This window comes from Balaenoptera ricei, chromosome 12 (assembly GCF_028023285.1).
Source record: "Balaenoptera ricei isolate mBalRic1 chromosome 12, mBalRic1.hap2, whole genome shotgun sequence".
NCBI classification, from domain to species: Eukaryota; Metazoa; Chordata; class Mammalia; order Artiodactyla; family Balaenopteridae; genus Balaenoptera; species Balaenoptera ricei.
In genome coordinates this window covers 20,652,893-20,674,315 of record NC_082650.1, presented here as the reverse complement: position 1 = coordinate 20,674,315, position 21,423 = coordinate 20,652,893, and the positions used below count along the sequence as shown (strand labels likewise).

General features: G+C 35.7%; 1 protein-coding gene across 8 annotated transcripts in view; it reads left to right on the top strand.

Annotated features, from left to right (window-relative positions):
- UTRN (utrophin) overlaps positions 1 to 21,423 on the top strand; it is a 501,645-nt gene that overhangs the window by 389,606 nt on the left and 90,616 nt on the right. For all 8 annotated transcript variants that reach the window (XM_059941058.1, XM_059941060.1, XM_059941059.1 and 5 more), the window contains 4 exons: positions 4,632 to 4,906; positions 10,865 to 11,011; positions 13,766 to 13,844; positions 17,016 to 17,076. In XM_059941058.1, coding sequence (XP_059797041.1) covers positions 4,632 to 4,906; positions 10,865 to 11,011; positions 13,766 to 13,844; positions 17,016 to 17,076 — 562 coding nt within the window. The remainder of the gene's footprint in view (positions 1 to 4,631; positions 4,907 to 10,864; positions 11,012 to 13,765; positions 13,845 to 17,015; positions 17,077 to 21,423) is intronic.

The following is a 21,423-nucleotide window of genomic DNA, read 5'->3' as shown; positions in this document are numbered from 1 at the left end:
TCCCAGACTTAGTAACAAAATCATTTTAAAAATGAAAGAAATTAACCTCTGTTGAAGCTTTTCTGTGTGCCAGGCATGTATCGGTAGCTTTATAGATATTAACTGAAGTTCAAGGAGATAAGGAATATATCTATGATTACATAGCTAGTTAGTATTGGAATTGGCCTATGAACAAATCTTTCCTTGCACCGTATTGTCCATGGGGTGAAAATGCTACTCTGGAGAATTTTTTCCTATACTTGTTTGTCTTAATATCTCCTCTTCCTCTCTTGATGAAATACAATAAGATTATAGATACATGTAAAAAATAAGCAAACAGTACAAATAAGATGGAATTACCATACTTGAAATGACTTTGTAAGGTTTATCCTTTTCTTTCACAGTAAAAAAAAAAAGTGTTTTTTTGTTGTTGTTGTTGTTTTTAATATAAATGCTGTCATGGGTTTGGAAAGGAGGAAGAAAAAACAAGTGGGAAGATTTCCATTTAAAATTATGAAGTTGAATATTCTCAATAAAGAGTAAAGCTGGAAATTCCATTCAGAAAATGGAAAATTTCAATTCAGTAATTATATATATTGAGGACATACTAGTCTCTAGACTGAGTACTGCAAAACCAAGATGAAAAGAACAAACATGCATGACATAAGGCTTTAGACTCTAAAAAGTCACTATGGAGATTATGTGTCTATTCTGTAATAGAGAAAGGAAATACGATAAATATGGAAAATCTTTATTTAAAATAACTGGGCTGATTCTAATCTATTTGTACATTATTTCATAGGAGGAACATATACTTTAATGTTTTTAAATGTAAAAAAAAATTATAGGCACACAAAAGGAGGGTTTTTTTTCTCCTCTATTATAAGATTTCTTGGAGACATACAGAGGCTTTGCCTTTCTTATATAATTGAATTTCAGAGGTAAAAGAGGCCCTTAGTGTAAAATGTTTCCCCAGATGAGAAAATAGGGTTCCCACTTGATAAAGCTGGGATGAGCAGGTCATCTAGGAGCCAAGGGCAGGATGGGAGCAGTGCTGATTGCAAGTCTTAGTCTCTGCTTCTGGTCCAGGTTCGTGTTCCACCTGTATTCCACTGAAGCATGTGAGTCTTTCTCCCCAGGGTAGAAAGGAGAGAGTGGTGTAAATGCCATGCAATTAATTTGCATATTTGAAGACTAAAAACCGCCGGACGAGAAAGAAAACTTCAGGATTGGTCATTCCTTGTTCCTCTCTCTTCTTCCTTCTTCCTAAAGATAATTATCTACTCTTCCTTAAATGTTTTGTAACACAATAAAAAAATTGCTATTTTAATTATATAAATATAAAGTAAATATGTTAATATTTATAATACATCATATCACATTATACTATATATACTATGTAATATAAATATAAATATAAAAATTAAATACAATTCCATCCTCAGAGTTTGGCCAGATAAGTGAGAAGGTGTGATGGGAGAAGAATGGGAGAATGAAGAGTGAAACAAAGTACTCTCTCTCAGAAACATCCACACACACACACACACACACACACACACACACACACACACTCCCAGGGAGTAGGAAAGTGACCTAGGAAAAGTGCTTCTGGTCTGTGAACTGTCACTGAATTTACTTGGTTTTATCCTGCTGTTTCCTCTGTCTCTTGATTAGCCTCTATTACTGCCTTTTCAAATGCAAATTAGATCACCCTCTTATCACTGATCTTCATTTGCTCTCCCACCTTCAGTAGTTAGTGCCCTGCTCTACGTGGGAATGACAGAGCAGCTCACTGGATTGGAAACACTCTGTCCAGCTTCAACAGCAGTGACCAGAGAAATCAATTTATAAGCCAGTAGGCTGGTGGTGTTCCGTTCTGGCAACACATTACAGTCACCTGGGGAGCTTTTTAAAATTTATCCATGCCGCCCTTCACCTTTGACCAACTAAACCAGGATCTTTTAATACTTCGTCCTTGGGGATCAGCATTTAAAAACAAACAAGCAAGCAAACAGTCAAACTGTCAGGGTGGTTTCTAATATGTCACCAGAATTCAGAACCACTGGTCCAGAAGATTCTCCACTCTTGCATGAGGGTCTTAAAATTTATTGCAAAGTATCCATTCAGAAAATTTGAAGCAAACTTTGTCCTTGATTTTCAAGTAACAGGAGGATTTTTTTTTTTAATGTTGGGATATCCCTTTATTATTTTCATCTTTTATGCTCTCTTGCTGTTTTAATTCCTTTTTTTTATTTTCTTACCCCAAACTCATAACTTGGGATTTCACATGTTGCTTCTTATTACCTGTTTCACAAACATCCTGGAAAGTTTGTGTTTGGCTTTTTACTTCGCTCTGTTCTTGGTTTAAAGTATGCATTAAACTGAGATTGCTGCTGCAACAGGAAGCACTTTTATTCTGACTCTGTGATTAGTTAATATGCTTCCTTTCTGGCAAACAGATGGTGAATTGAACGTAGAACTTTTCTTCTGAGTAGCTGCTTGAGTGGTGATTATATTATAAATAGTACAAAAGGACTGGGCTCAATCAAAAGATTTTACATTAAGTGAAGACAAAAAGTCACAGCCAGTGTTGGGTATTTTGTCACAGGACAAAGAAGCCGTATGTCTCCCTGCCAGGTTATTCAGTGACTGACTTAGAAACAGTTTTTACTTTATCCAGAGGAAAATCATCATAATTAAGTTGTCTCTTCTGAAATTGGCACTGTATTTCTTTTTTTACAAATGTCAGTAAAACATGAGTGCTTAAAATATATCTTTGAAAAAGCTGAAGTGACTAATTAACAAACTCAGGTGTTACCATCATAAAAATTATCAACTCCCTTTCTTATCAGGCTAAGGATGATTTTTTTCACCTTACACAGAGCATGGTATATGTATATAAAATATGGATCATATTAATATTACATATTTTTCATTTTATAAAAAAATCTTGAAGGCTTAAGGATTTAAATAAAGTTGCCCTTTTAATGATGTACCTTTCCTTACAAAGTTTTTTCTAAGTTTCCTAAACTTGAAATCCTGACATATTATAAGTTTTCGGGCTTTTTTCCAGGATTATCAACTCCCTCCCATCACTGTTGTACTGGACTGTATCTGAGCCTAAACATTCCTTGAAGCTGGGTCTCTAACTCACTTCTTTTCCTTATTTATCTTTTACTGGTATGCTCCGCCTGTCTACTTATCATAACATTGTCTCTTCTTGTAATCAATTCAGCTGACGGGATTGGTCATGTTTCTGTGTAGCCTCACAGCCTTTCAGCAGCACACTCGGAGTTCTGTGGTTGCTAAACTCTTCATCATGCATGTAGTTCCCAGAGATTTATTATAGCCGCTTTCATCTAAATATTGAGGTCTCAAAATTTCTGGAAACTTAGATAAAAATAAATGTTCTGTCCCTTTGACTTTTAAATAATATTTAAATAAAGACAGGCAGACAAATTTATGTTGCGTAGGAAAGTTACAGTTTAGGAGAGCTTGCTTCAGTTCATCTTACCATGAATTTCATCTTACCAGAAGTTTGATGAACTTCAGTGCATTTTATGAATGGTTTGGAATGTTTTGAGGGGAAGTGGATGTTGCTAATGTGATTGATACTAAAAGATGGGATGTTATCACAAAGAAGAATATGCACTTCTATCTTAAATTAATGTACAGTTTACCTTGACTGTATGTTTCTGACTTGCCTCTCTATTGTCCAGGGGACACTTAGGACAACCATCAAACCAGCTAGAGAGGAAAGGACGCATCCTGCGGTGTTGAGGGTAGTGAGGCCCAGGAGTGTTTAGCTGGGGATCTGTTTAACCTGTTTTGAGAGTGTCTGCTCTATGACCATCAAGTTCCCCTGCCCTTGTCTTGCCAGCTTCTCATCACTATATTTCTGACCCTTGGCTTTCAACTTGACTTTGACTTCTGTCCGTTCCCTTTGCTTGTCTTCTAGACTCTTACTCTTTCTTCCTGCCCCTGTCCTGTGGCAGCATCTTGCATTATGCCTGCCCTTTCCTGTCTGAAAAGTCTACCTTATTTCAGACATTCTGGAAGCCCTCTTGCTCTATTAAATATTTAGGGTGGTCCTTGAAGCCTTGCTGTCTTCTTGTTGAAATATTTGTGGACGTGCTACACTTCTGGGCTACAAAGAATGCCTTGTATTAAAGATTCAGCGATGATGAAGTACCTAAGATGTGTTATTTGTCTTCAGTTGTATTTTTTTGTAACACGATAAATTAATCTTATTTTTTCAGAGTTTTTCCTCATGTCTTAAAGCTATTTCTCTCCCAATTATCATTCCCATTTCTCTGAGGACAAAGAAAAACTAATGAAAAGCTGTCTCTGGATTTTATGTAATTAATTTATGTTAAAGAAAAACTGTTTTATTTCTTGAGTTATCTTGTTACATTTCAAGGTTTGCAAATACATTAAAATTCAGAAGTCACCAAAACCACTGGGCCACTTTTACTCTGAGTAGCTCTTTTCTTCTTTGGAGAAGTAGCAGGGATCAGTGGAGGAAGTATGGAAACAGTTTTTCTTACCCTGGCTAGCGTACGCTGGTAGCAACCCTTCAAAAGGTGATTCACACTTGGCTCTAAGAATGTAGAGTTGAGCAAGCGTCCAAATATTCTTTCTTTTTTTTTTAGTCACAGAATTGACTCCTGAGGAGAGAGCCCAAAAGATTGCCAAAGCCATGCGTAAGCAGTCGTCTGAAGTCAAAGAGAAGTGGGAAAGTCTAAATGCTGTTACTAGCAATTGGCAAAAGCAAGTGGACAAGGCGTTGGAGAAGCTCAGAGACCTGCAGGGAGCGATGGATGAGCTCGATGCTGACCTGAAGGAGGCGGAGGCCGTGCGGAATGGCTGGAAGCCTGTGGGAGACTTGCTCATCGACTCGCTGCAGGACCACATTGAGAAAACCATGGTCAGCATCCCTGCCTCAGATAAAGGATTTAAGAAATCCTTTATTGTTAAATATAACACAAATAAGGAGAGCCACATATATAAACTGTTATGAGGGATTGTTATAATGCCAACACTGTTACGACCTCCACCAAAATCAGAATATAGAGCTTTTCCAGACATAATAGATGTTTTCCATATGCCCCTCACCATCAGAACCCCCATCCCCGCCAAAATAACGACTAAGGTGACTTCTACAATAATTTACTTTTACTTTTCTTTATACGTTTTCACCCAGCTGTGCATCCCTAAACAATATAAGTTAGTTTTGCCTGTTTTTGTTGAGTTTTTTTTTTTATTTTTTAATAATACAGCAGAGGACCTTTAATTATATTACTGAGGTTGGGTCTTTTTTTTTTTTTTTTTTTTTTTTTTTTTGGCTGCGTTGGGTCTTTGTTGCTGCGCGCGGGCTTCCTCTAGTTGTGGCGAGGGGGGGCTGCTCTTCCTTGCGGTGCGCGTGCTTCTCGTTGCAATGGCTTCTCTTGTTGCGGAGCACGGGCTCTGGGCGCGTGGGCTTCAGTAGTTGTGGCGCATGGGCTCAGTAGTTGTGGCTCGTGGGCTCTAGAATGCAGGCCCAGTAGTTGTTGCACAGGGGCTTAGTTGCTCCACGGCATGTGGGATCTTCTGGACCAGGGCTCGAACCCGTGTCCCCTGCATTAGCAGGCAGATTCTTAACCACTGCGCCACCAGGGAAGTCTCTGTAAGAATATTTTAAAGTCCCTTTTAATCTCCAGATTTCCCATTTATCTTTTGTTTGTTTTCTTTGCAATGTATTTGTTGAAGAAACTGAATTGTTTCTTTGACAGTGTTTCTCACAGCCTGGATCTTACAGAATGGCATCCACATGGTGTAGTCTGGCAGGTTCCTTTTTAAATCGGCAGTTGGATTTAGAAGTTTAATCAAAAGTATACTGTTTTCCTGGGAGTTCTTATCTGCTAATTATATCTTATTGTCTGAATATGTAATGAAGAATTAGTTTAGCTATAAATTCTGTTTGTAATCAGGTATTGCCCAAAGTTAAGGATGTTAGACCTCTGGTCTAGATTCCCTTTGGCTCCCGTATTGTAGAACATATCCAGAAAAGCAGTTAATGGAATTTAGGCAATAAAAGACACAAATAACAGATTTAGAGTGTATTAGGTTTTTAGTAGCATAGTAAACTATATACTAGGTAGTCATGAATCAAATCAAAGGATAAACGGATGAAAAATCAGGCTGACAATATCAATATCATGAATGGAATTTTTATTGCAAAAGATATACATCTTTTGTGCACAGATATTGGATAATACTATCCCTTTGTTTCGCCTGTGGCTGAATAGGAAAAGAGAAGAAAGGTCTAGGAAATTAACTGAATTCTACTCAGGCAAATTACATCAGTAAATAAATATATGTGTAGACATAAGAATAATAATAATAGATAGCATTTACTGATGCTTACTGGTGCCAAGAACTGTTCTTAGCCAGTTTACATTGGTATCTCTTTTAATCCTCCCAGCAACCCATCAAGATAAGTATTATTATTATGTCCATTTTACAAATGATGACATTGCAGATACTGCTCAAGCCCACACAGCTAGGAAGTGGTGGAGTTTTCATGATTTCTTTCTTGCTCTTCTCTTTTATTGTAGAGACCTCATTCATAATAATATAATTAAGCTTAACTTTGATCAGCTACTTGAATTTGAATCTTTAAAAGCTACGTATTAAATTTTCAACCAAAAATTTTTATTACTGAAAGAGTATTGGGGTGCCATCTTTCATTGTAAATATACATGTTTCCAGTGGCCCTGTGAATTAAGTAGGCTTCTTCCTGTGACTGTAGTATCCAAAAAACTTTTCCATAATTGAATCTGAGTTAAAATAACAAACTGAAAATAAAACCTTTTAGGATAGGTTCTTTGGAAGTTGCACACTTCTTGTATTTTAAAAGATGATTTTTAAACACTGAAAATCTTTAAGCCAATGGTTTACGAAAAGTATGTTCTATTGGTTTGCAAAAATGCCTCTTGGTTGGAGCAAGAATTTACCCATTTGAATTTGAAAGCATCAGTTTTTAATACAGGATGACTAGTGTTGAGGGAAAAATGAAATTATATCTGGACTAAAAATTTGGGAGTTGTTAATCCCATTTGATTGAAGAAATTACACATCTCTGCATCCAAATCCTTCTGTTTAAATTTCTGCTTATGTGGGAAAGCTAGGAAAAATACAGCTAATATTTAAGACAAAGTAATAAACTGTGGATTAAGATATTTTAACATCTTATTAGGAAAAAAGAAAATAAAACCCAAGTCTCTTTAAACCAAGTAAAATTGACGCAAAGTCCGGGGTGTTTTACATGTGCTCTAAAGTATACCCCAATCCCAGTGAAGCTATAGGCAGGTGAAAATAAGTTCTGATTATTGCCAAATATTATTAAATATGCCAAAGCAACTAGAAAAGAAAATCTTTTAGGGTAATCAAATAATTTTAACTTCCTAAAATTATCCTTAATCATTCTTATTTGCAGAATACACACCTCTGACAGGAGAAGGGCTGGGATTCACATCTGCCAATGGGCTGCCGGTCAGCACCTTTAACACTAACAGATGTTTCTGCTTTCATAGCAAAGAAAACCACATAGATTTTTATTCTCCTATAGGAAAGTGCAGCCAAAACGTGATAAATTGGTTCTTTATACCAGAACATACAACGGATCTGAAACCATTTTAAAATTTGCTTTATTTTAGAAAGCCCCTTAATTTGGAGCTCTTAAAAACCAAAAGATAAACTTTCTTAATAGAAAGATTCCTCATTACCATAAAACACTGGACCACAAAAACAAAGTTAAACCTAAAATGCATTGTTTGTCTAAGGACTTTTATTTTATTATTTATTTATTTAATTAATTAATTTTATTTTTGCCTGCGTTGGGTCTTTGTTGCTGCGCACAGGCTTTTCTCTGGTTGCAATGAGCGAGGGCTACTCTTCGTTGCTGTGTGCGGGCTTCTCATTGCAGTGGCTTCTCTTGTTGCGGAGCACGGGCTCTGGGCGTGCGGGCTTCAGTAGTTGTGGCGCACGGGCTATAGAGCGCAGGCTCAGTAGTTGTGGGGCACGGGTTTAGTTGCTCCGCGGCATGTGGGATCTTCCCGGACCAGGGCTCTATCCCGTGTCCCCTGCATTGGCAGGCAGATTCTTAACCACCGAACCACCAGGGAAGCCCTGTGTAAGGACTTTTAATGGTTTTACCTGTGGCTTGTAAGAGAAAAAGCATTTTTATAGAGGGGAAAAAAAATTTCTTCTATAAGATTAAAAAAAATCTGTCTTGAAGTTATAATTTTTAAAAAACTGTCCCCATCTTTTGAAATAAAACTGGTTATTATTTAAAATTATATAAATCTGAGAATATTTTCTAGCATTTCATTTTTAATCGTTAATACCTTCAAAATACAAAGATATTGATTTTAAAAGCTGATTATTAGTGTATGATGTAAAGTCATAACTGAAGAAACCTTGAAAGATCTGAGTTCTGTGATTGGTCTCAAACTGAATCTGAGGGCACTCAGGTCTTTTCAAAGTCCAGACTGAAAAATTCTCTTTTCCCACCCCTCTCTCTGTCCCATGCTTCTATATTAATTATGAATTCTTTAGACCTATAATGTCTCTGTTATCATATATCTGCTTTTCTCGTTGAACTGTATTTGTGAATCCATTTATTTGTACACATTCTGTCATCCATGAAAGGCCAACATCTGCAGTCATGGAGAAAAACTATCACAACTCTGAATTCCTTCCATGCTGCAGCAATTTTCACATCTTCATGGGCTTCCCTTCTTCTACCTGATTCTTAATTTTTTTTTTTTTTGCTTTATGCTATATTACAGAGTAATTTACCTAACCCCACAACCTCAGGCATCATTTATTTACAGCTGAATCCCAAATGTCCATCTCCAGGCCTGACTTTGAAATGCTGGTGTCTTCAGGGTTCTAGTGATATTTCTTTCTGTACATTGACTTCCATGCTCACTGTTTCGGGTGTCATTTACACAGTTACCCCCAAAGTCCATATCTTTCACTCTGTCTCTGGGCTCCAGATCTGTTCTTCTGACTCTCCAGCTTGACCTTCCTCATGGTTTTTGGACATATTCAAGAATTTTGAAATGCTGAAATATATTCTCAGATTTACCTAAAATTAATCTTCTTTTTAAAAATAAGGTCATATTCTTAATATTATTTTGATGTTTACCAACCATAATGATTATTTCTAGCCTTTACATGTTATAAAAGGGGGAACTGGGAAGTGGTTAGAGAGGTTTTCTTTTTATAAGCATAAGGAGGAAGTCAAATTAATATTGTAGTGTTTTAATAAAACTTTATAGCCTTCAAAGCACTTTGATACCTATTATTCATTAGCTAAACTTGGAGTGATGAAAGAGAAGAAAGGGAGCTCATAGACATAGGCCTAGTCTCAAGGGGTGGAGATTATAGAAATGCTGAAACTTGAGAGCTGATGTTAACAGTATGTTGATAACACCTAATACCTGTAAGTTTGGTACATGATTAATTTTTGACACACCAAAGAGTTAAAACTATGCTGTTCTCTTTTAATATCCCAGTTCTGTTCCCAATTCCATATTGGCTTAATCTTGCCTCAAGTACCATTTTTTGAGCCTTCATCATTAGAAATGGACTCTGCCCTTCTTGTATTGCAAACTTTGTGCTGAGTACTGGAGATTGTCCATTCTCAAGAAGCTTCCATTCTATGGGGGGTGGGGGGGCATTAAAATATGAATGCTTACAATACCAAAAACTGAGAGCTCTGATAAGAAATGATGTTTAAAATCTATAACAAGTGGTTCATATGGCACCAAACAATCAAGAATGTCTCCCACCGTAAAACCTGATTTGTGTGTCCAGAGATGTGCAGCCTGGAAATCCTGGCTAGGTTGGAGGTGGCAGGTAGAATGCTGAGGAGGACATGGGCGGGGCCTGCAGCTAGGGCTGGGGAGGGAAAGACCTCTGGGAAATCTTCCCAGTGGGTCAGGCTCTCCAGTGAGTTTTTTAAGGGATGGGTCGGATCTAAGCAAAGACTTTGTGGGGAAAAGGATACATGAAAATAGAGGGGGTTGGAATTATGTGGAGAAAGGAGAAAACTTAGTGTTTTCATTATTTTGTTGTTCATTCTCACAGGACATATCACTGTCATTGACCTGAAATATTTTTTGGTTTTTTTCCCCCTCTTCACATACACCCCTTCAATCCCCACTTATAACAGCTCTCTTACTGTGCTCGGAACTGTAATTTGTCAGTTCTAAGCTTCATCTACCTCTTTTCTGATAGACCCTGCTCTTCCTGGCCTACCTTTAACTGCAAAGAGAGGTCATAAATGACTTTGAAAGAGATATATAAATATGTAAATCTATGAGTATATAATATGCATAGATTTTGTGGTTTGGAAAGCTTTTTTTTTACCGGCCACTTTCTAACGTAATTTTAAATGGAAAGAGTTCAAATCAAGTTGTTGCATCAGGTGAAAAAATATTAAGGTATCCATATTAAAAAAGGAAAATATGAAAGAAAATTAAAGATAAAATCAAGACTAGAAATTAGTAAAATGGATAAAAGTGGGAAACATTTTCCAGATTAAATTGCATATCATGAAAAATTTGAAAGAAATACATAATCATTTAAATGAGTTTGCATTATAATTTTTCTCTTCGTGCATCTATTTAGATTCTCTGGCTTATAAAGGGTGATTCTTTGGCTGGTGGTCCTGGTTGCTCAAGACCTGAATTGAGTCAGCTATTATTGAGTGGGCAGCTATAGTTATGGCCTCTTAGCTGGTCTTGGTGTTTTGGGTTTTTTTTTAAGGAAATATGGAATACTAGCTTTTGTTATATTCTTTTCTGATGACATTATTCTTGTCCTTTTCTTCCAGGCATTTAGAGAAGAAATTGCACCAATCAACTTAAAAGTTAAAACAGTGAATGATTTATCCAGTCAGTTGTCTCCACTTGACCTGCACCCATCTCTAAAGATGTCTCGCCAGTTGGATGACCTTAATATGCGATGGAAACTTTTGCAGGTGTCAGCTGATTCCTCTTCATAATGCAGGCTTACACTTTGGTCTTTAAGCCCTCCCTCTCTGTTCTACCACCTGTGATCCTTTTCTCTTTCTTTATGGGTTGTATTCGATAATGGATTTCTAGCCTGTGATGACATCAGTTGTCTTTCAGTATCTTGAACCCAAAGGCCTCATTTATTTATGAATATAGATTTTTTTTTAAAATTAATTAATTAATTATTTTTATTTTTGGCTGTGTTGAGTCTTCGTTTCTGTGCGAGGGCTTTAGTTGCGGCAAGCGGGGGCCACTCTTCATCGCTGTGTGCGGGCCTCTCACTATCGTGGCCTCTCTTGTTGCGGAGCACAGGCTCCAGACGCGCAGGCTCGGTAATTGTGGCTCACGGGCCCAGTTGCTCCGCGGCATGTGGGATCTTCCCAGACCAGGGCTCGAACCCGTGTCCCCTGCATTAGCAGGCAGATTCTCAACCACTGCGCCACCAGGGAAGCCCAATGAATATAGATTTTAATGTAACTTTATGATGTTCTCTTCATATGATATTTTTAGAAAATTACAAAAGGTCAAATAAATCACAGTAATTGAAACCTATTGTAGGTCACAGAAACATTTTTTCCATAATGGCTCATAAAGGAGTCATTTTTCTTACTGTAATCCTGTATTTTTTTTTTTTCTTTTGAAAAGTTAAGAAAGTCCGCATCCTTCTTCTTCCTCTGCCTGCTATTTAGGTATCTTGCTCATTTTTTCCAGCTAGCATACTTTACTGCAGTGGTGTTTACCTTTAGCCCTTAGATCTTAGTTGCTCTAATGCAATTGTTCTAATGACTAGGCCTAACTTGTGCATCTCAGATTTAAAAGAGCTAAACCAAGAAGAGTCCTCCTGAGTGTTACTAAGTATCAGCATTTGCAAGTCACCACATGTGCCAGTCAGTAGTTTTTGTCTCAGTCTTTGTGGAGCTGTGTCACATTTAGTGGCCAGTTTCTAGGAGTCATAATAATCATTTTTTCCCCCTGAAAAGTAGTGGGATAGTTTAAGTGGAAGATTGAAAAAATAATTCTTACTAATCTTTCTCTATATTTTGTACCTAAAATGATGTGATATATAACAAGATAAATATGTAATTTTGAGGTAGCACATAAAATCATTTTAGTTTAAAGGTATAATATTTTATAGCATGATAGGTGCTGAATTAATTCAAATGTTGAACCACCCAATGGTTTATATATTTTCTTCATGAAATTGAAGAGGTAATAAATGAGTGTATAGTATTAGACAGTCTTTTCTGTCTTTGAAAAGAATATTAATAATCTAGGATTAGTAAAGCAGGATCTGTTAAACTCATACATGCTTTTCTAGTGAGTAGAACACAAAAGCATTTGATTTGTACTCCTTATTTCTTCTGCTCCTTTTCTCTAATTCATTATCTTCACGTAGGTATTCCTGTGGTCCATCTTGATTCCCTTCCCACTCTGCTTCTGTTATTACTATCTGCAGAGATTGGAAGTCAGGGAATACGTTATGCATGAAAAAGGATGTGTATTCTTTCATCCTGATCTCTGAGCCTGGTAACCACTCGAGCTCAGATGTTAGCTGCTGATTGAACAAGAGGAGCACAATTTACGCTGGAAGACAACAGTGTTAAATTTCAAGAGCAGCATCTTGTGTTCTCCTCTGGAATGTAAAAGTGTGGGGTTTGAATGCTTTTTGGCCATAACAAACAAAGTACCTGCTAATGTAATTTAAATAGCTAACCAGGAGAAACTAGAGGTGCCCAGTGAGCCAGAGACACACGTTCCATTTAAAGGCAGCTGAAAATAAGATTGGCAATCTAAGCGAAACACCTGACTAGCATTACTAGACAAAGACCAGGAAAAGGAAACGGAAATGTCAGTAAGGCTGTGTGCAATTGTTATTGATTTGCAATTAGTTTCTCAGGGTACCAACTCTGCATTTTCAAAATATAGAGAGCTAAGAATGTGGTTAAAAAATATATAGAGTATATCATTCAGCTGGTATCTACTTGAATACTTCCAAATCAAGATGATGGACATGAATTTGGAGGAATTCATATGTCCATATTCATATGTCCTTTCACTCTCCATCTCTATCTATCTATCTGTCTATCTATCAATCTTCATCATCATCATTATCATCTATCTATTCATCTGTCTGTTTTTTCCCTTGGAATATTTTAGACTTCTTTTTCATTTGCTCCCCATAACCCTTTTTACCACCTTCCTTACAAAAGAGAGATGAGTAGCCACTGACCCCCATGACCACATCCTGACTTTAGATACTTTAGAATGTTACGCTTTTGAGTTAAGTGTAGAATAACTTAACTTGCCTTGACTAATAACAATCTATGCCTTGACTAAGGCATAGATTCTGGCATCAGATGGGCTGGGTATGAATACTAGCATTGCCACATACTAACTTTATGTCCTTGGACACCTCTTTCTATCTCAATATCTTCATGTATAAAACAATGATAATAATGAGTAATACCCAGTATGATTTTTGTGAGGGTTAAAAGAATTAATTCATTTAAACTACTTGGAAGAGTACCTGGCACTATTTACTGTTACTTGAGGTCAGAAGGGGTCTATTTTCATACCAATATTTTGATTCCAGATACAAAGGAGTCTGTACCAGCAATCATATCTTGGGCAGTAGCATCATTTATTATAATACTTAAATCAAGGATATTATTAAGGTTATTGTTTTGAAATCCAGTTATTTCTTGTGTGTGTATGTGCAGGTTTCTGTGGACGATCGCCTTAAACAGCTTCAGGAAGCCCATAGAGATTTTGGACCATCCTCACAGCATTTTCTCTCTAGTAAGTACCAATAAACTTGACTGATCTCATTAATTGAATGAATCAGCATATTATTTCACTCTCACTCAAGAAGCTATATTCTTTGCTATAAATATATTTATCAGATGAATATATAAAAGAAGATGTCAACATCAATGACAATATTGCTTATTGGTTATTGTTTCTATAATCTGGTCGTAGTTAAGTCTTTGAAGTGAAGCAAAAATTAATTCATCTTAGCTAGGGTTTTTCACTGGACCATCTGTTATAATAACTAATATAGTATCATAGCATTGCTATGCTATATGCAAAGATTATGAACTTTTTCACAATAAAGAAATCATTTTTATATTTTAAAATTTTTAATTAATTTTCCTCCTTAAAAAGTGCATATTTGTTTAAAATGCACCTGGAACTTTAAAAAGTAAAAAAAAAAAAAATTACTTACCACAAATCTTTGAGAAGATTTTGGTTTATTAGGCTCACTGCAATCATACTTGGCTTTTCTTCTGGTTAAGTATTGCAGATTTAGCCAAACCCACATATGTAGATTTTTATGCAGTAGTCTCCAACTGAAATTTTTCATTTTATGGACTGTTCATGAGATCTTAAATAAGTAATTTGAACTCCTACTTTGTTTATCACTCACTGCTAAGGAAACTAAAGAATGTAGAATTCAGAGTCACCCAGATTGAGATTAAAATATTAATTCTGCCTTTTACCAGGCCTATGAATCCCTGAAAGTTAATTTCTTTATCTTAAAATTACTATAATAATACTTATTTCCTCTGATTGCCTTGAGGTTTAAATAAGAAAACAGATCAAGTTACACAAAGCACTTAACACAGTTCTTCGCACAAATGCTTTCACTAAATGTTAATTCCTTTCCTTTCCTTTTCTCTGGCAAACATATGTAAGCAAGCACTTTGTTTAATTCAATTTAAGTGAAGGTTGAAACTTAATGCAAAGCTTATTTTCCCAATTATGTTACCTTTGTATCTATAGCCATAGAGAAAACTGAAGTAATAATATCGTGTCTTCTAACTAAATTGCTTACATTTATATTTTCTCTTAATCTTTGTCATGGTTGGTAATCTGCTTTACCTCAATTCAAGGTCAGGCTTTTCTTACTCTCACAACTTCAAGAATCCTCATCAGTCATTTCCTGACTTTTCTGTCCTATGCCTCTCTAGTGCTCAAGCTAGCTCTCGCTAGTGTTCCTTTCTCTCTCTGTCTCTGTCTCTCTGTCTGTCTGTCTGTCTGTCTGTCTCTCCCTCTCTCCCCTCCACCCTCCCTTACTCCACCCCCCCCCCGCGCTCACACACACACACACACACACAAACACACACACACACACACCTATTTCACACTCCTGAGCTCTTGGGTAGCCTATCTTTGAGTGATGTTTAGTCCTTCCTGGAATGTACTCTCTACCTGGGTGCCAGGATGCATTTCCATTTGGATACTATCAATGTGGATGAAATAAATGGGCTTGCAGAATACTCATTAGGTATGAATTAACTCCAGATTGCTTACACTTAATTTTATAGAATGTAAAGCTATATGCTAAGACCAAATTAAAGAGAAATTTAAGAAATAATTGAGATTCTATAGTTCTAAGGCATATGTATTTATTAGTATTGATGAAACTGAACACTTTCACCTCACAACCATTCTTTCATAATAAAAATCAAACTCTTGTTCATTAGGAAATGAAACTTGTAAAAATTGTGAAACTCAAGCACATTGTCTTTCATTGCCTAGCACTGGCAGTCCAAGGAGGTCAAAGTTATTCAAATCAAAACAATTATTAAAATGAATGGAGAAGTGTAAACAAAATCCCAATTAATAAATTTAATAATTGTTATCCATTGCTGCTCAGACTCTTTGGCTTTATTGTATATCTTGGATTTTAGCCATAGTTATAAAAGGAGGCTGTTTAGTTAGGCACAAAATAAAAACTGACCTATTAGCCTGGTGCCAGTGCTGAAACGAGGTTGGCTCTAATGAGAAATTTAATATACCTAGTTCCACATTTTCATCTGCCTTTTATACTTTCATGGACATAGTTGCAGAAAGGAATGCTCATACTTTATAAAGATAGGAAGAATTGTTGAATAGAAATATTGCTGAACTAGTGGTCAGAAATCCTGAAATCACGTCTTGGCTCAGCCATTTATTTATTGGGCAAGTAATTTCACCTCTAATATTTAGTTCCTCATAGTTGACTTCCTTATCAATAGATGTATTTGAAAATGCTTTGCAAAGTTTAGAATGCTACACATTAGTAAGATAGTATTATGATACCATATTCAGGAAAGAAAAATTGGTGACAACTGGTTGTATGAGAATCTAGTGATATTTGCAAAGTTTTATTTGAATTTGCTTATTAGTTCATTTACCAAAATTCCTTAATAGTTCTAGTTACATATGTACAATTCTTCTTAATAAGTCTTAAAATAATTGGTTTAATGTAGGAAAAGAATATTTTTATAAAAAAGGAGTAAATGGATTTGTAAAAAATTAGTACCTCAGTAAAACAAAACATAAAATCTCAATCATAGTGATGTCTAGTGTAAAAGTAGGGAACTATATTTTCTGTGCATTTCAGGTAAAAATAAGTATTTGGAATTCTTCTATCTAGATAATTGCCTTGGTTCTTTATAACCCTTTGGCTATGTTTATTTTAATTTTCCCTTTTTAAAATTCATATAATTGAGTTTCTTTAAATGCCATTTGTCCTAAATAGTTATTCCTGTGACTATGAAGCAAAGTGAAGAGTGTTATTAATGATCTGGAAAATTCAGTCTTAAGAAATCTAGTTTACAATCTGGGTATACCAGGTAAAATTAACTTTGGTTTTAGCTTAATCAAAATACATACAGAGTACAATTTCCAGATAGCACTAAATTTTAATTTTTGATTGTTGTAAACAGTAAAACTTGATATTTAAAAATATTTGTATCAACAGGTTCAGTTAGAGTTGGCATTAGAAATTGAGACTATATTGTTTCTTTCCTTGCTTCAAATGAATCTTTAAAGCCACTCTTTGTTTGGCCTAGCAGATTTCATAATTATAGGAATCCAACAGTTCTCATTGAATTTGCTGTAAAACGTGTTCAGTTGTTTTGCATTAAGGCATAAGGCTTTTGGGTAAGCAGTGTTTCCAATAACCTCCCTTTGTTTCTTCAGCTTCAGTGCAGCTGCCATGGCAAAGATCCATTTCACATAATAAAGTGCCCTATTACATCAAGTAAGTTGATTTTAATTCTCCTTTATGATACCAAGAAAATAAAGTTATGTTGATAACTTAAGAGGCTTTAAGTTATCAACCGTTGTTAAGTATCAAAGTTATGAATTAACTTTAAAAAACGGATTTCAGTCCTATTATATGAAGGAAATTATATATCTATGTTTATAAAGATATAAAGAATATATATTTACTATTTGAAAGAAATTAGTTTAAAACTCAAGAGTGATATTTGTAATTCATTAGATGAGGCTACAGGTATATTTAGCTGATATTTTTATAAAGCAGGTATTAAAATATTTGGGGAAAATGACAAAATTCCTAAATATTCTTGACATAATGATGTTTCTCAAACTGTATTGATTCTAAGCCATTTTTGTGTCTCCCAGAAAATGCATTTAAAAAGTACTTGTACTCTTCTCATTTTAATCCACCAAAAAGAAAGTATTTTATCATTAAAAAGTTCAATATTTTCAAGTTCTTTTAGACTTATGGAAATTATCTACAACATTAGGTTTATTATCCAGCATTTTTGTTGTCAACTTGACAGTTTCTCCTTTTGTACATAGTAAGTTTCTCCTTATTATGTAGCATTTTATAAATTTTGTATAATTTACACAAGGTCTGCATAGGATTTGATCCTTGGCTTAGTCTGTGTGTTGTCATTGGACAGAATGATAAAATTCATCTTGTGAAATCCCTTGAGATGTAAATTATTGATTTACAATGTGATAAAGGTGATAAGAGTTGTAGTTGGATCTATTTTATGTATAAGTTGAACGGTGGCCTAGTTATGAGAAGAACGTTCCTGTTATCAGGAGTCAGCGCTGTTTCAGATTAGTCCTGTGACCTCACACGGGTCACGTGAAGATCTCTGGGCCAAGTGTCCTTTATATCCTTCCTAAAATGGCATGTGGTATCTCCAAAATCCATGCCAACACTAATAATCTGCTCTTCCAGTATCCCTCTTTGTGTGTGAAATCAAAATGTTTAGAAATAGTATTTTCCTATGAAGCTTTTATTGGGGTCTGAAATGTATCCTCAGATTAAAAAAAATAAATAATTTTGCCATAATACATAATAAATATAATAAGCAATATATGTTACATTGTCTTAAGAGAATTTAATACTTTTATCAGTGTATAATCTACCATGTACTGAGTTGTGATAAATTTAGGTATAAGGTAGCAAAGCAGTTGATTAGTATCAAATTCACGCAGGCATGAAGGGAAAGAAGTCAGAGGCTCGGCAAATTGACGTCTTTATTAAGAAAAGATGCGATCATCTGATCCAAATTTAAAACATTTTAATTTATATTCTACATAATAATAATAGTTATAGTATTAGAGAGTTTCAATTTGCTGGGTGAATATTGACTTGAATTGAATATTACAGGTTTTGGTATAAATCTGATGTGCTGCAATAGGCAGAATCTGGCCATACAAAGATGCCCACATCCTGACCCTTGGATGTGAATAGGTTAGGTTATATGAAGTTGCAGACGGGGGTATGAGCCAGGGAATGCAGGCAGCCTCTAGAAGCTGGAAAAGGCAAGGAAAAGGGATGTGCTCTTGGAACCTCCAGAAAGAAACACAGCCCTGCAAACCTTGTTTTTAGCTCAGGGAGACATTTATTTTGTGGTAATTTGTTACAGCAGCAATAGAAAACTAATACATGTATTATACAAAATCTAGAAGTCCATGCAAATTAATCAAATTAATTAATTTACTGAATTGACCTAGACTTCTGTATCATCTGATTTTTAAAAAATGTAAATTGGATCCAGGAGGCATATTTTTGGTCTTACTAGGTAAAGAAAATACTAAATTCGGGAATTCCCTGGTGGTCCAGTGCTTAGGACTCCTTGTCATCACTGTGGAGGGCGTGGGTTTGATCCCTGGTTGGGGAACTAAAATCCCACAAGCTGTGTGGTACGGCCAAAAAAAAAGAAAAACAAATTTTAAAACTGTTGCTTGATTATGTTTATGCAATGGTTATCTATTTGATTTGGCACTTTAAAAAATCCATCTGTCATTTCAGCATTACTATTAAAAGGAATTTCTATATGTCCAGGTCAGTTATACGTGACTGAGAATTACATTGTCTAAGTGAGAATTTCACTAATTCAGTGTTTTTATAATTTTGAGAGGATCTAACAGAATTGTATCCTTGCTCAGTCTACAAAGTTCTTATGGGGCAGACAGGTAGAGTGAAAGCTGGTTTATCTGACATCTTATTGGCTAGAGCACTATAATCAGCATTTCAAAATATATATAATACATTGATGACCAATATTTTTAATGTGACCTATAGGATTGTAGCATCCTGAAATATTTTCAACATCATTAAAGACTGGATTTTCTTAAACATTTTAAAATTTTAGTGTTAAATGCCGTAGGATTGTCAAATATTTAGAAATTTGCTCATGTATATAGAGTGAATTCTCTTATTTTTAGAAAACTTGTTTATCCAGATTCTTTCATTATTTGCTTTGTTGTGTAACCTAACAGTTTATTTCCTCATGAAGAAGGAACATCAGTCACTAGAGATAAGATTATACAGGCCAGTATTTCCAGATGAAAAATCATTATGAAAACAAAATTTAATTCCCAAATAAATTAATAAGCAAGTAAATGATGAATGAAAAGGCTTTTAATGTACACTTGCCTTTGCATGGCTGCACAAGTAAGTTGAAGAAAAATGTTAGAAACAAATTTCGCATGACTGTCATGCAACTAGAGTTTCCTGGAGCATATTAGGATGTATTAATATGGCCAACAAAAAAATAATCTTCAGGTAGAAGTATTAGATATTTTCAATATTTAAGTATATAGTTTTATATACTCTAATGCCAGAATATAGCAAGAAAGATGGCAGAGAATGGGAAGGACAAATTGTTTTTATTTTGTATTTTAATTTTATAGGATAGTTAAAACATACTTGGATGGCTCCCCAATGTATTTCTTTCTCTCTAGGTAATTCATCATTAATATTTTGAGGTGTACTGCCATGGCTCCATGACCCATTTGTTTCTAGAAAATGACATAATATAGATCTGAACCGTAAGAGTCTATGTAGTGTAAATCCCTCTATGTTAATATCTTAAGTTGAAACTCATATCTTTAAATGATATTTGCTGCATCTAAGGTAGACTTTCCAAAGCTGATCTAATTATTTTTCTTTTCTAGTATAGTCCAATGACAGCTCATTGTTCCATCAATTTAAGAAAATTTGAAATGGCTCTTGCTGCCTTCACAATGTACAAAAATCTACCGTAAAAGCACGATCTCTTTCTCTGTAAATTTTTGGTCATATGTTGTGCTTTCTACAGGTTGTTCGTTTCCTCAACTAAAACTTAACATCCAGGGAGTTTCAGGTGTAAAGGAAATGATGAATAAAAGTCTTGGGTTGAATTTTCTCTCTTTTTTTTTTTTTTTTATTTCATTTATTTTTTGGCTGCGTGGGTCTTCATTGCTGCACGCGGGCTTTCTCTAGTTGCGGAGAGCGGGGGCTACTCTGTTGCGGTCCGTGGGTTTCTCATTGCGGTGGCTTCTCTTGTTGCGGAGCACGGGCTCTAGGCACGCGGGCTTCAATAGTTGTGGCACACGGGCTCTAGAGCACAGGCTCAGTAGTTGTGGCATGCAGGCTGTAGAGCGCAGGCTCAGTAGTTGTGGCACGCGGGCTCTAGAGTGCAGGCTCAGTAGTTGTGGCGCACAGGCTTAGTTGCTCCACGGCATGTGGGATCTTCCTGGACCAGGGCTCGAACCCGTGTCCCCTGCATTGGCAGGCAGATTCTTAACCACTGTGCCACCAGGGAAGTCAGGTTGAATTTTCTTAATATGTCATATTAGTCATATAAAACTCATTGCTTCTCTTTTTGATCCAGAAATAATAATAATAATAATAATAATAATAATAAATAGTCATAGTGGGTGATAATAATGGTCATTGTAATAAATTATATGTTTTGAATATTCATTTGCCAGCCACTGTGCTAATCCTGTGCAGGGGTTATCTCTTTTAATTCTCACAGTAGCCCAGTGAAGTATAGGTAGTATCATTACCCCCATTTATAGGCAAGGCTTAGGTAAGAAGAACACACACAGCTTGCTTGAGATCACACAGCCAGGAGATCTAAGAGCTGGCATTCAAACCCAGGGAATGACTCCAGTGCCTGAACCCTTGACCACTATGCACCTACTGCCTCCTGTTCTCTGTGTTAGAGGAGGTAGAGGACAGAAATTTTTAGTCCCATGGAAAATTTGGGTAGGATAAAGGATTATATTTAGGAAAGTGCAGTCAGGTGGAGAAAGTATGAGCAGACATCCTTTCTTTCATACTATAGACTGG